This window comes from Pyxicephalus adspersus, chromosome 2 (genome assembly GCF_032062135.1).
Source record: "Pyxicephalus adspersus chromosome 2, UCB_Pads_2.0, whole genome shotgun sequence".
Lineage (NCBI taxonomy): Eukaryota > Metazoa > Chordata > Amphibia > Anura > Pyxicephalidae > Pyxicephalus > Pyxicephalus adspersus.
Window position 1 is genome coordinate 102,464,735 of NC_092859.1, and position 15,664 is coordinate 102,480,398.

Below are 15,664 nucleotides of genomic sequence, written 5' to 3' on the forward strand. Positions count from 1 at the left end.
CTTTTAATTTAAATTTTCAGTTTCCTGGCCCCCTTTATTTAGCTATTTGCTTTATGTCCAGTCATTTAGTTTTAGCTTCATGTGGGCATTTCTTAGTGATCTGGATTCAAATGTAGTCTGTCCAGGATTGCCTATGTGCTGATACACCGTGTGAGAGGCGGTGATGTAAGCTGAAAAACTCTGTCCTTGTTGAAGTTTACTATTCTGCTGTCATGGTGTTTTAATTTTACAAAAATTTCTACTGAACCCACACTAAGTAGAGTCACTTGTACTACAGGGCTGTACCTTCTATTGCAACAATGTGCCTGTATAAATACAGACATAATCCAAAGGAACTAAGGTTTGTCATTTCATGTGTAGTCAAAATATGCTGCTATATAAATTTATAAAAAAAAGTGGCTTACTAATATTGCAAATTGTGTGAAACCTTAATGGAAACAAGATAGTGATCCAAGCTTTAACCAGAAGAGTGAATTTGATTAAGGTGATACATTTCATTGATAAAAAAACTATATAGCATGCATTATTATGTTTCTGTTTTCTTTCTAGATGCTACTATTAACCCAGAAGAAATAGAAAAAATAGCTAATGAAATTCTTGCCATAAAGCTGCCAGCTGCCCCCTATGATTTGATTAAAATGCTGAGCAACATTAAAAAAATGTGTGATGAATACCAACAAAACAGGAAAAACCTTGAAAAACAGCTAAAAGATGTAAATAAACTAACAGAGCAAGCAAATGATGCTAAGTAAGTATGTTTCAAAATGTAAAAAGGCTTGCACCTCAATACACAGAGGCAATGCATTGGAGACCTCTGCAATGCACAGTAACATGCCACCATGCAACAAGTTAGAAAAAAGATTCAGGTGAGGTATAGGTTGTGCTGGGGTGTGTATATGTGAATACACATATACTGTATTGTGGCATTTATGGTGCACTGGAGCTCATTATGAGTAACCATCCCATAAACATCACCCCAGACTGATTTCTCCTTAAAGCAGAAGTAAACCCAAAACTAACCCAAAACAAAAAAATCACACTTCACTTTATTCTCACAGATCAGTCTATACGTCAGGAGGTTTCTTCCTTCAGGTCTCGCATTGTCCTGGTATTCGTCCTAGGCCCGGCTCTGAGGGAGCACCAGGCGCCGCCATCTTCTGCTCTCTTCTTTCTGTGTTCCTTCCTGCTTCACCCGATCTCGCACTGAGCAGGCGCGAGATTGGGTGACGTAGATTGGGAAAAAACAAGCATGCACAGTGAGATTGGCAATTTTATTCCCTATTGATGAAACGAGAAGCTTGTGCATGTGCAGAAAGAGCAGCCAAGAGCCTACGTCACGTCATCTTGAGATGCTCTGCGCTCCCATTCATTCTTGATCGTCTAGGGAATTGAGATTTGAAAGGGAAACTTAAAAAAACCACTAAGAAACAAAGTTTTTACTTTAAATAAAAGGGCTTTCTACCCTTTTATCTAAAGTAAAAATTCTGAGTTTAGGTACACTTTAAGGTCTATACAGGGATTCTTCTATAGGTACATAAACAATGATACTTTTTGGCACTTTGATTGATGGGCAGAAGAAGGTGTAAGTTTTTCTTTTATTCTAAATACTATATATATATATACAGTATATATATTCATGTTAGTAAAAAAAAGTAATATACAAAGTTTAAATAGCTGCCCACATAGTGTGACATAGGGTGACGTGAAACTAATATCAGACTAACAGTTTGTAACATGAAATTCACATTTTTTTCTAACGGCAAAAATGAGAATATTCTATAACAGTGACAGGCCTACAGGGGACTAAATTTTAGCAATATATTCTTCTAAAATGGATGATTTGAAAATACCTAGGCAAATAATGGCAATTCTGACAGTATGCGAGACCGGAAATGGGAACTCTTAAACAGTACACAAGCAACAAATAGTCAACAAGTGGGACAATCTGACAAATTGCAGCAACAAATAGGCAAATATGACAATATGTTAGCAACAGTAAGACAACTGAAAATATATGTCCCAATAAATGGGTAATGGTGACAATATTCAGGCAATTCATGGGCAATTTTGACTTTATGTGGACAAGAAAAATGCTGTTGTGACACATATGGACAACAAGCTAGCATTAATATCACAAGGTTAATTGTAATATTTTATGGGCAACAAACAGGCAATGGTGACAAAACAAAAAAAACAGGGAATTGTGGCAAAACTTCTTCCTTCCTTCCACATTTCAAAAATCATTTACCGGTACTGTATCTGTGTTGTCACTGTCAGTGTTGTCATGCCCTCCCCATTTTTCCACCAATGAGGAGCACATGAGCATACAATCCTGTCTGCACCTTGACAACAGCCTGTAATCACAAGTTCTGTTGTATTTTTATATTATTGTCTATTTCAATTCTTGTTTCTCTTTTCGTCTGTTTGTCTGTGTTCTGAATAAACCATCTTGTAAAATAACACATCAAGGTCAAATAATTTTCAGCCTTTGGTGTTAGTTAATATATTTGTTTTTGCTTGTTTAAAAGTGTTTAAAAGTGATATAAATATTTTACATTTTAATTCTAGAAAAGCAGTTGAAAACCTTCCCAGTGATTATGAGATCCAAAATAATTTAGGCCAAGCTGAAAATATACAGAAAAAAACAAGTTCTGTATTAGGAAATATAAACAAAGCTATTCAGAACATCAGAAACAGACTTTCACAGGTACTGTATAATAAATATCATTGGGATAATGTTTTGTATTTGAAAAAGTATTTTGACTATTAATTTGTTGAAATTATTAAATTATGTTAGATCTATTGTGTTAAATTAGTAATAACATTAACATGCAAAATAGTCAAATAAAATATATCTGCACAGCATATGTTTGTTCATCTGTGGTTGGGAAAACTCTTTTGTGACCATCTGAGGTCCATTGGATGTCTGAATAAGAGAATAAGTGGATCTGTTAAAAGGAAAAAGTACACTTGTTCTTTAAATCTACCACCTCCAATAACAACAACCTCCCCAAGTTTTATACTTACCTAATTAAATCCATTGCAATATTTTCGCTGAAATGTTCACTACTAATGGCTAGTATATGAGATTTTACCAAATACGCATGTCTGCTGTCACAACTGATTCGATAACATTGTTAGGGCCCACATGACCAGGTATTAAGCCCACATTTATATGACAGATCAGTCATTCAGGTTTAATGATAAGTGAACTTCGGATGCATATAAAACATTCTTGTGAAGGAAAACAAATAAAACATGCTCAGTCCACTTCATATGCCTTGTTGCTGGCTGTATAATGATAAATGGCAGGTTATTTTTAGTGTGGTCTTGATGTGGCCTATCATTATACAGACACACCATGCTTATACTACATTTACAGAAAATGGATATAACATTCCAGGACACTTTCTTATTATCACTGTGATTTACTGGCAACACTTAACCTACAGACAGTGGTCAGCGTTATATTTCAGCAAAGACAAAAATTACATTGACAGACACATTTGTAGCAATTGACCTTTGTGCCCTTGGAGTCAAAACACACAGGAAAGATGAAAACCAAACAAATGATGGATGAAACAGTAAGCTGTGGAAGCTATACCCTGTGTGCTACTATATGCTAGATATTTTCAATTAAAGTCCAAAAAATAAATAAATAAATAAAACATTTACAGACACTATTTAGAGCTTATCAAGATAAGTGAGATTATTATTATTATTATTATTATTATTATTAATAACCAGGATTTATAGAATGCCAACATATTATGTACGCAGTGCTGTACATAAGAAAGGGGTAGCAAATGACAGACAGTTACAGACAGTGACACAGGCGGAGAAGAGGACCCTGGCCTGAAGAGCTTACGTACATAACCTCTTTTTGGCTGCCATAAGGGGAATTATGGAATGAATTTAAATAGGCACACATCCCTCTTCACTATTTGATTCACTGGAAGAACAAATAAAGGATAAAATAACTTTAAAAATATGATTTAATTTAATTAGGTTGATTATTTTATTAATGGGTGAGTAGTGATGTGCATGGAAGAATGATGTGCATCATGAGTATGATATAGCATAAAATAAAAGGGACCATAATTTTACACAAATAACATACCCCCTCATCACTTATTTTCTTCTGATACTAGTAGTAAGGGTTTATTGCCTCTTTCTTTTGTACATTGTATGATTCTTAGACTTGTAATTTCACCACATTTGAAGTTAGTTATATATTGGTGCTAAAACTACAAAAAGTGTAACAATATATACTGTATATAATATATTTAAAATGCTATTTTTTTCTTCATACAGGCTAAAAGTAAGGCAGATTTGACTGATATGAGATTTAAAGATATAAAGGATTTACATTCACAGTTGGAGGCAAAGATTGCAGAGCTGCAGGAGAAGATGCTACAGAACAGGAATGCAGCAGCCAAAGCAGAGAAGGGTGCAATGTCTGCACTAAAAGAAGCTGCTGAAAGTGAAAGCGTATGTGACTTTATTAAGTGTTCACACATAGTTGTTAAAGAGCTGCTGATTGTTGTAGGCACAGACTGGCTGTTGGTCTTAGGGTAGGTTTTTGTTGTTGTTCCTTTTTACATTTTTGCTACGTAATGTCATTTAGCAGTCCTCCGGACATTATTTTATCTGAGAAAAATATTTGAGAAACAATAGAGTGAGCAAGTGCAAGTTTCCAGCTGGTTACTGATGGTACTGGTGCCAGGACTCTTCAGTGTACACAATGGCCCCCCAGGACTAGAGAAGAAAGACTTTCATAAGAGAAACTGGGTGATTCAGCAAACCTGGAATGTATTTTCTAAAGATTGTTTTCTATTAGCTGGCAAATGCTTTCAGTCCTGGACCAGATCCATTCTATGTTTGCTGCATCTTTACTTCTTGCACAAGCTTTATAAAAATCAGGCCCATTGTTACCAATAACAGCCTATGGGTGTCTCAAATCTGTCCAATTCTTTTGCCATAGTGTTAAATATGTTTTTTTTTTGTATTTTTTTCAGATAGTGAAGGAAAGAGTTAAGACACCTAGCAGTTTTTGTCCTAAAGCTGTTCATATCCCATTGTGAAGGTTTCTACTCACTTCTTGCCACAGAAACGCAACAGAAAGTGATATAAATATTCACAGACAAGTGACAGACATCTCCATGAAACATGTCCCATCACCCCTTTTAAATTTCCCACCACATTTTGTCTTAGTCACATTGAGCAACAATTCCAGACAAACATAGTGGGTTCTCCTAGCAGGAATACGTACAGTAAAAAAGACCTAACAAGCATTCCAATTCCAAACCTACAAAAGATCTATACATACATGTTGATCACTGTAATTCGCTGTAATAATAAGCATTTCTAATGTTGTAGAGAAGAGGACTACATATGGGCCATTTCAATTTTAAGTTTTTTTTTATTACAGAGCCTTAGCGACCTAAAAGAGAAGTATGAGATACTCAAGGAAAAGATGGAGAAAAGAGATATTCCTCCAGAAATCTTAGACAGGTTGCAGCAGCTAAAAAAAGATGCAGAAGACTTTGCAAATGAAATTGATGACAAGTTTAATCGGATTGCAGGTAACCAACATAACTCCTTCCACTGCTGTCACATCAGCTGTTACAATTAGTTCCTACAAGCAGTATCAATAGTGCTGCTACATAACAAGAACAAACTACTGAATGCTATGTGGCCTTTTGAGGTTAGGGTTTCTTTTATGCTGAACACACAAAGGCATTGGAAGGGAAAGTGCACCAAATACATATATTAGAATGTGCACTCCAGACTGGTTGTTCAACCCTCTAGTATCCAAGAAAGTACACATCAGTTCAAGGCCAAGGTCCTCTGACACCCAAAGGATGTGCATTCTCTCCCTATAACCTAAAACTGGATCTACAAACCCAATGTTCATTTTAAATGGTTTTAAAAAAAAGAAGAAAGGCTTTTTCTTGCAGAAACATGTATAGAAATATTCCAATTAGTCTAATATGTGGGCAAATCCTTATTGAAATTACTATTTCAACTGCAAATGATTAGATAAAGTTAATAGTTATATAATTTAATGTGTGCAGTTTATTAACTCCTTTAGTAAAGCATGGAAGCCTTCATACTTTAACTGATCAGTATTGTAGCCATTGACAAAACTGATCTCTTCAAAAGCAGCTTGCTTTGACCAGGCATGGTCATCATATAATAAAGATGCCAAATAAAATGCATATGCATGCCTTATCCTCTCTGTCGAATCTCTATCCTGTTTACAGTTGCTGAATAGAAAGATATGGAAATAAATGTCTTTGCAGTTATACTTTGCCCTAGGCTATAGAGACAAATGCCAAGGTCTAATGAAAATAGATGAAAGTGGTAAAGTTATTTCTTGTTGATTTTCCTGAACCACTAAAACCAACACTATATTGGTATAACTGCCATCTTGTAAGAACAGTTCCATTATTTTCTCATGAATAAGCCAGTGTTATTATTGGGGGATGTGTTTAGACACAGTTTAAATTAGTAGGAATTTCCCTGATATTGAGAACCCTTAGTGCAGGTAATAAAAACTTCTCACTATCTGTTTTTTCAGGAAAACAAATCTAAATCTTTATCCAACATAATATTCTGTTGTAATTAACACATTATAAAAATATAAATAAATATACATACACATAATATACACTTATACACACACATATACAGTATATATATACAGAAATAGTATCCCGACATTAAGACTAAGCATGTCATATTTTCTGTAGACATTTTACCTTGGTGCTGTGTAGAGCTTCCTTTAATCTTTACGGCTTGGTTTCCTGTCTAGGGGCTTTAGATATTTCTAAATGCTCAGACACAACACATGGGGTTTAATGTGCACATCAAAGGGTATATTTTCTGCTATCTTGAAACAATGGGATAGTTTAGTCTGTAAAATAATATACTGTGAGCTTTTGATGTGATCCTGTATTTACTTCAGTGATGACATTAAATGACAGTACACTCATGGCATAAAACATATCATATATGTTTCTAAACATTAGGACAACAAAAACAGGAAACATGATTCACCTTTTTCAGGTACTTTGAGTAAAAAGCCAGTGAATATATAATGTAAATATTCTTCTGTAAGCTGCATAATTACCTGAATTAAGTTTATGGGGAATTAATGTATAAGAAGGCGTTCACAATTCTACCAACTTTTTTTTTTTACTATTAGTAATATTATGTTTTAAGGTAGACGTAGGAGCAACAGAGAAGTCTGTAATGGATAAAATGAAGACTACTCTATATATCCAGTACTATTATTTATGTGATCAAGAATTTACCACAACAAATGAATGACACTGGTATGGAGAACTTTCACAAATGTCTTTCAATGGGCAGGACAATGGTTAATCATTTTTCTCTAGTATTTCAAATGATAATGCATAAATGAACAACAAACCAGAAAATTATTAGTAATTGGTGTTATTAGTGTGAATAAAAGACTGAAAAGATGAAAAATTGCCCACAACTCCCAAATACATGAACATAGTTTAGGAATTGTAGAAAGCAGACACATAATTATTTAAGTCCTATTAAATAGCAGCTGTTCTTGCACTCTTAGGAGAGTGTATTATGTACTGTATTTATTCTGACCTTACTGACTGGCTGCTACAGGATAGCTGTTTCCTAGGTCAGGATGCTAAGGATGATGAACAAGTGCATGTGTCAGCAACATCACATAAATTATGGTGGAGCTGATTACAAAAACTACATGATCATTCATCTTGGCATGCAGATTGGCTCACTAATCCCTAGAAATATTCAGCAATCCCCCATAGTACACATATATACCTAGAACCATTGTTTAGGATATTTAAATAGAAGAACTTCCTTATTCAAAAATACCAACTGTGTTGTGAAATTATCCTTATTATAATTATATAAAGTATAAAAGTCAGGGACATTTATAAAGCCTATACCAACACAACCATTCACAAACCAGACTTTGCCTTTCAATAGCAACTTCAAAAGCAAACTTTATGTAACATTTTTTGTATTTGTGACCCCTGAAATCTCAAAAAGCAAACTGCAGATCTGTACTGGTCTGTAAAAGATTAAGTACTAAAACTGACACAGAATTAAGCACAGTTAGGAAGTGGTCAGAGTTTGGTTTAATATTGAAAGTTTTCTTTGCACAACATTTGCGAGCTGTACCTGTACAAAACTGGCCACTGTGTACAATACCAACTACTTCACCATTGTCCCTTTACAAGCAGGAGCAAGTGGGAACACTAGCCACCATATATCTTAACAATGAATTTCCAGCCCATTGAAATCATTGGTTGCCAGTGGTGGTGAATGTTCTCAATGGCTGGTGCTTCTAACAATCACCAACCAATCTAATTGGTATACTACTGTTTACTTTGACAGCAGGCTCACGGCCCATTGTTTACAAGATTTAGGAGGGTGGTAATCCTGTCTTTCATTGTAAACAGAGGGCAGGTAACTCAAACAACAGGTCTGCTAAGTTATATTAAAACCAAACCGAATAATGAATTTCTAAGATGATTTTGCAATTGTTCCCAATCCAAATAGTCATACTACTTTTTGGCATTGCCTTGCTGTGGGCCAGAATTTACACATGTTTGCATTTTACATGAATTGATACATTATTGGTTTCAAAATGTACCTGAATTCATGACGGTCCCCTAAAATGGAAATACATTTTGCACAGTTGGAGCATAAACATACCTTTAATTTGTCTATCATGAGTCCCCATTCATCAGATGATTTGAATTCTTGTTTCTCTATTCTAACACAATCAACAGTGCTAAGCCTACCAACCTACCTTCTGTGTAATAATGTGAATTGTCAGTCAATATCGGTTTTTGCTAACTGTTATAGCTCCTACAGTCCTATGGTTAATTCTTCATTTGTGTACATTTGATTGGAGGGAAGGGGGTCAGGTTTAGAGTTACAGTCATGAGGAAAATAAAGTACATCCTCTAATAATTTAAAGGTTTTTACACATCGGGACAAAGTAAAAAAATCACCTAAAACTATTTAAATTTAATCTCAGGTGTAAAAAAAAACACAACAGATTCCACTATAATATTATTTTAATAAAAATGAAACTAAAACAATAAAGTAAAAAACATACACACAAAGTTTCAGTAGCTTGTAGAACCAACTTTAGCAATAATAACAATAATAATAATAGAAGTAATTGTTTTTTGTATGACTTTATCAGTCTCTCACATCATTGTGGAGGAATTTTGGCTCTTTACAGCATTGCTTCAGTTCATTGTGGTTTGCAGGCATTCATTTATGCACACCTCTCTTAAGGTCCCGCCACAATTTTTTAAGGTCTGATCTTTGACTGGACCTGTCACAGAACCCTGCAGGACCAGGGGATCTGTGCCCTCCTTAATGTCACCCACCTTGCATTCCCCTGCTGCCAGCACCAGTTCTGCTCAGGGATCCCATTCCATGTCAGCTGCCCCTTTGCCTCAGAGGATTAGAGTGTTCTGCAGACGCACTCCTCCTGCTGGCAAACATACGAACAGCACCTGAACTGCCTCCACTCCAGCACTCCCTCTGGTGGTGGGTTATGATGTCTGAAGGTCACATGTCCCCATCCAATACATGACCTTCCCTTTATAAGGAAGGGACTGGCAACAGGAAGTTACCTAAAAAAGGAGTTCCCTGAGGCTCTGTTCTAGGTTCCTGCTATTCCTGCCTGCATCTCCAGCTACTGATTTCCTATGTACCGACTCTGGTATTGTTCCTTGACTGCTCCTGCTTGCTGCCTGCCCTGACTTCTGACTTGTTTAACCTCAGTTCTGTCCCATGCTCCTGCACCTCGTCTGATTGTTGTCTGTCTGTCTGCTTCTGCGTGCACAAGGGCTGCAACCTGGCAGTTGCCCGCAGCGTAACATTCTCACCTCTAGAGGCTCTGGTGAAAACCGGCAGCTGCTTAGACTCTGCGTCCCGCGCACGTCTGTGCAAACGCTGTGAGCTGGTGACATGGAGGGTCCCCCATTCTGTCCTGTGGCACCGTGACAGGGCCATTGCTATGCATTGATTCTTTTTCTTTCGCAGACATTCTGTTTCAGATTTCCTGGTGTGCTTGGGATCATTATCCTGTTGCATGACCTAATTACGGCCAAGCTTAGCTGACACAAAGATGCCCCCACATTTGACTTTAGAATACTTTGGTATACAGACGCTTGGCAGTTGGTGTGAGTTATTTCTGCTTATATGCTGTATTTGCTTTTCCCCAAACGTGGCAATGTTTGGGGAAAAAATATTGCATTATGGCCAAACATTTCCACTTTGGTCTCTTCTGTCCAAAGGACATTGCTTCAGAAATCTTGTGAAACTTTTAGAGAGAGGAGTCTTTCTCCTGGCAACCCTTCCAAACTTCTATATTTGTATTGTCACAAACGTTAATATTTTACATGCTGAGGCCTGTAGAGTCTTGCATGGTTTCACATTAAGGTGAATTTGCTGCGTAAATCCACTCCATAGGTCAGATTATTTGCCATACAGTATATTGTCTGCACATTGTGAACCACTAAATGGTCCCTTGTGTTCACCAACCCTTCTTTTTAGACCTGACATAAGAAAGGCTAAAAGCTGAGTGTGCTTTACAGATACACCAAGTAGAAGGACAACCCCCTGGACTATACAAAACTATGGTGAAGTTAAAGCACGCATGCACAGTGAGATCAGCATTTTTCCCCCCATTGAAGAAAAAGCTCCAAGAGCAGCCAGAAGCCTCTTGGGATGCGTGACATGAGTATCCTAGGAAGCCCTGCTCTCCCATTTTGTTTTTATCGCCATGGTGATAAAGACAGAAGGGGAGGGGCTTTACTTCTTTTTTTTTAAAGGGGGTTTAAATTAACCCCCCCCCCCCAAAAAAAAAAAAAAAGAAGATAACTTTTACCTTACGTAAAGGGTTGTCTAAATTTTATGTTTGGGCCGCTTTAAATCTGCATATATTTCGCCTTTTCTTACACAATTTCTAAATTCAGTAAAAATTGGAAAGATGCTAGTCAATTTGTTGGTAGACCACACACAATAGGCATTCACAAGACAAAAGATAAGTGCTAGTTACACAATTGCAAACTTAGACACAATTGAAAAGAAATGACATAGCAAATGTTAACATTTTTTTTTGTAGGTCCACTTTAGGCATATTTATTAAGAGTAGTTCTTGATTGTTTTTAATAAACTATTTTACTGTACAACATTATCTTTTTACAGATTTAGAAGATAGGATTGATGACCTAAACAAATTAAATGAGGAAAAGGCAAATCAACTACTTCTACTAGAGAAGAAAGCTATAGAGCTAAAAGATTACATTGTTGCAGAAGAAAGAAAACACTCTGCCTGTGGAGAATAGTTATTTCCTAATAACAGATATATTGCACGTGATATTATAATTATGCTTCTCATGAATGTTACTCAATAAACTTTTTTTTTTAAGTTGTTTTTTGCTTTCTTTGTCATCATGTTATAGGTTTTATTTATGCATGTTATGTCCAATGTAAATAGTCCAAGCCAGTGAGATATTACCACTGTAGCACTGGAAACAATGTAATGACTAATTCAATTTTCCAGGAACTGCAACTCACAATTCCAATTTAAACAGAAAGGCAGATTTTTCATAATTCTATGTTAAAAAAAATTTGGACACGTTGGATGCAAGGGTTGTAAGAAATCAGTCAACACATAGTAATTAGCACCAAAAACAATAGAACCTTGGACAGACTGCCTACAAGGGAGAGGTCATGTGTGGACAATGCACCCGTCGACCCTGGAGGACTTGTAGCACGTGCTCTGTACCCATGTGTGTACAGAGCACATACTGCAACTCCTCTAGGGCCGTGGGTGCAGTAAACTTGCCTCCCTCGATTGCCTGAGAAAAGGGAAACCCTGATGAACCTGACCAGAGTTTCCCTTTTCTCAACCATTCAGCTGAATAGGTAGACTTGTGCTCATTTGCCCTCTAGTGCCTGGGGATCCCACACTGTCAGGGGTCCCACAGCAATGCTCATGTTATGAATGCAGCCATGGGAATCATCTTTTCATTGTGGGATAACCTATAAAAAAAAAAGTTAATAACAGTTATACAAAACACACAAAAAATACTTAATCATTAATGTCGCGTCTCACTTTTTACCCATATATTTCAACCTTTCAAGGAATGAATAAAGGGTTTTATTTACTCCTGTACTCCTATAAACACTTAAGTAAAATCGAGGCAAATCACAGTAAAACGCGTCATAGACATTGATAAGATAAGTTTTCTTAGCGTTTTAAAGAAAACACGTGTAAAAATGCATTTAAACTTGCGTTTTTAAAACAATCCGTTTAGATCCAGCCTTAGGTTGTGATTGGCACTGTACATTTATGTATCTTTAAAAATATCATATGGATTTAGATTTATCAGTATTTGTCTCATCCCAGAATTAGAGGGAAGCTACAAGAATTGAAAAACAAAAGTAGCAGCAGTGCACATTGATGTCTGTGTTTTGCTTTACACTCCTTTGGTAGTGATCACCATCAAGCCTTGTTGTAGTAGAGTATTGCAGTGAGATTACATTCATGACATGAAATATTATATCTAAATAAAACAGAACTAGCCCCTTGTGTAATTTTCTAAGAATTAATTCAATATAGAGTAAATATAAAAATCTTTGTTTGAATTTGTATCTTTGTTCATTGTTCACTAAGGTCATATTTCACCATTAACCTTTTCAGTGAAGCAAACAGAATATATCTGTTTAATGCTTTTGCTGCTCTGTGGTCCATGACAAGGCTTGCTTTAACTAAGATATCTCCTGTCTTTAGCACATTCCTGTAATTCCAGTTTGTTAGATAGAATGGCAGTGTAATAGTGACTTTTAGGGGATTATCACTTTAAGCAAACCTAAAGACTCAACATAAGTCGCCTTTCTAAACACCATCCCCCACTGCTGTTGTTGTGACTTGTAACATGCAACTAAATCAGTTCTGATACTTAATTAACACCTTGTTCAGGCTTAGTTAAGGTTCTGGCTTTAGCCACAGCTGTGCAGTGTTATGACCTCACAAGCTAGTCATAGAGCTAAAGTTTGCAGATGCTAAAAAGTGGGTTGGTGGTAGCTTAGTATAAGAACCAATATTTTTTTGGATTAATTGTGAGAAATAGAGGCATGTGAATAGTATGTTGTTAGAAAAAGCCATCATTAGGAAGAATAACTTAATAAATAAAAAGGCTGTTGGTGCAAGTACCAAAATTTACTATAAATCATTATTCTAGTTCTTTTTCTCTTATACATTTATATAGGTCATGTAAATAGAGTAACACTATTTAACAGGTAATAAAATGCTCAAGATCAGGAATAAATGATCTGCAGCCTTTCAGCTTCTGTAAAACTATATCAGCATACACATTCAAAAGTAAAAACCTGGAAGATTCCCATCATTATTTTAACCTTGAGGTAAATGACTGCAATTAACCAACCAATAACCTGTTATAGACATACCTGTATGGCATTTTTCACAAATAATTACGCTTCTGAAACTGATTGTGCTAATTATCCCACTTTCTAATTAGAGGAATATACATTTATATTTATTTATTTATGCTTTCCACAAGATTTCAGAGTGTGTCTGTGGGAATAAACAGCGTTGAAATTTTTTCTGAAGGTGTTTGCCTTCAAGGCTTTATGTCCACAATGGTTTAAAAGGTCTTTGTATGCTGCAGCATTAAAAATATTCTTCTCTGGAAACACCTGAACTCAGTAACATGCTTGCTGTATTTGTGGGTATAATGGTCAGATGTCCACAAACCATGTTGCATAACATGACCTTTCTTTGGAAATTCTTGTCAATGTCATTGTGACTATTTACCTTAAACTAAAAGAATTACTATTAAGCAGATATATGGTTATTTCCATTGTTTGGCTGTGTTTTTGATTAGGTATATAGGAATTTTTAAATGAAAATGAACAGTAATATTACCAGCAATGTTTTTACTATCCTAATATTTGTACATTTGTATCTGTTATAAATGAAAATACATGGAAATAGGAGGGATTAATGTACCCTTCTTTTTATTTGTCATTATTTTTTTCTGGGCTGTAAAAATGTTTAAAAGACCCTGAGTATGCCTACAGTGACCATACATCTACATCAAAGAGAAGAAACTGTCTCATCAGTCTGAGGAATTTGCAAGTGGTAACCTAAAACTCTGAATCATAGGTGTCTCTGGCATATTTTTTCTTCAAAGCTTCTTCTGACCAGCTATCTTGTCATTAAAGACAGAAGTCCTTCTCTGAGAAGACAAAATATCTACCCACCACCCCTGTAGAACTGATGAATGCTTTTATTACTTCCATCTCTCTGATCATCTATAGACCTAAGCAATTATGTCAGACATATTTCCCTTTTGAGTCCTAGACATCTAGCACTTGCCTGTGCAGTGACATCTGTATAGCCTGAGGTGAGGATTTGTAATGTGGACAGGATGTCATTGAGGGAATAAAACGTAGTTAAATCCTACTGCTAAAATAACATACTTATCACTTCAGCAGTGACCAAAATATCCACCTATAGCTAGTGTAATTTGCTAATAATTTTCTTTCCTTTTTTCAAATGTCAATAAAATTACTAAATAAAACTTTTATGTTTTTATTACACACCTAATTTTAGATCCATTTACTTCTTTACTAACTTTCTGCAATGCAAGCGGATTATGGCTGGTGGAAGGGAAAATAGCTTCCAGGAAACAGAAAGGTGTGGTAAAGCCTATGAGTTATGCTCAAACTGTATGAATAAAACAAATTAAATTAAGCGAATGAAAGGTTTGACCAGGAACAAAAAGTTAGAGGAACGAGCTGAATGATAGTGCATATCCTTCAGCCGAGAATTAAGGCTCAGTCTGACTTGTTTCAGCTTCTAATGTACACTTTGACATGATTATTTGCTGCTAAATCAAAGTAAGCAATTATAGTACAGGAGAGCCTCATGTATATCTGCAAAACTATTGTAAGGCTGGAGTTCAGTTTCAAGCCCTGTCAGATTGTATGGGGATTGTAGGTAAACATCAATTCATAAATTAATTCACAAATTCTGTATAAATGAAGAAATAAAATGATAAAGTCAACAAGAAACAATTTATGTCTATGTGTTACATTTATATTCCCTTAGTTCCTTCAGGTGGTAAATATGTTTTCTTGGTCATTTTGGCATACACAGCTCAGTATACATTTTATGGAAGATTGTAAGCAGGCAGGTAAGGCTTGTGTTATTGCAGAGACATAGCCTATCTCTTCTGCAGAGCCCACCTTTCCATCCTAATAACTGTCTCCGGTATCAATCTGCAGCTTTTACAACGTATAATGATACTGTTTTTGCATTATAGGAGCCAAGACAAAAATGAGAAAACACAAGGTTTTAGCACTGCATACAAGGATGTGGATTTGACTTCTACTGGAGCTGGATTTGTGCTGATAGAAATGAACATAAACTAGTAAGGGCAACAGAACCACCGTACATGTTTATAGTCCACCTTTCAGATTAATGCAGATTAATCCCTATTTAACATACAGCACTGGGTAACCTGTTGCCGCTATATAAAACCTGTTTATTATTATTAATATTATTATTATTATTATTATTAATATTATTAAT

The 15,664-nt window shown here is 35.8% G+C and overlaps 1 protein-coding gene across 1 annotated transcript in view; it reads left to right on the top strand.

Annotated features, from left to right (window-relative positions):
• Positions 1 to 11,387, top strand: part of LAMB4 (laminin subunit beta 4) — a 66,347-nt gene extending 54,960 nt beyond the window's left edge. Inside the window, exons 31-35 of the mRNA XM_072399042.1 lie at positions 550 to 748; positions 2,569 to 2,707; positions 4,315 to 4,491; positions 5,432 to 5,585; positions 11,248 to 11,387. Coding sequence (XP_072255143.1) covers positions 550 to 748; positions 2,569 to 2,707; positions 4,315 to 4,491; positions 5,432 to 5,585; positions 11,248 to 11,387 — 809 coding nt within the window. The remainder of the gene's footprint in view (positions 1 to 549; positions 749 to 2,568; positions 2,708 to 4,314; positions 4,492 to 5,431; positions 5,586 to 11,247) is intronic.
• Positions 11,388 to 15,664: the final 4,277 nt, after the last annotated feature.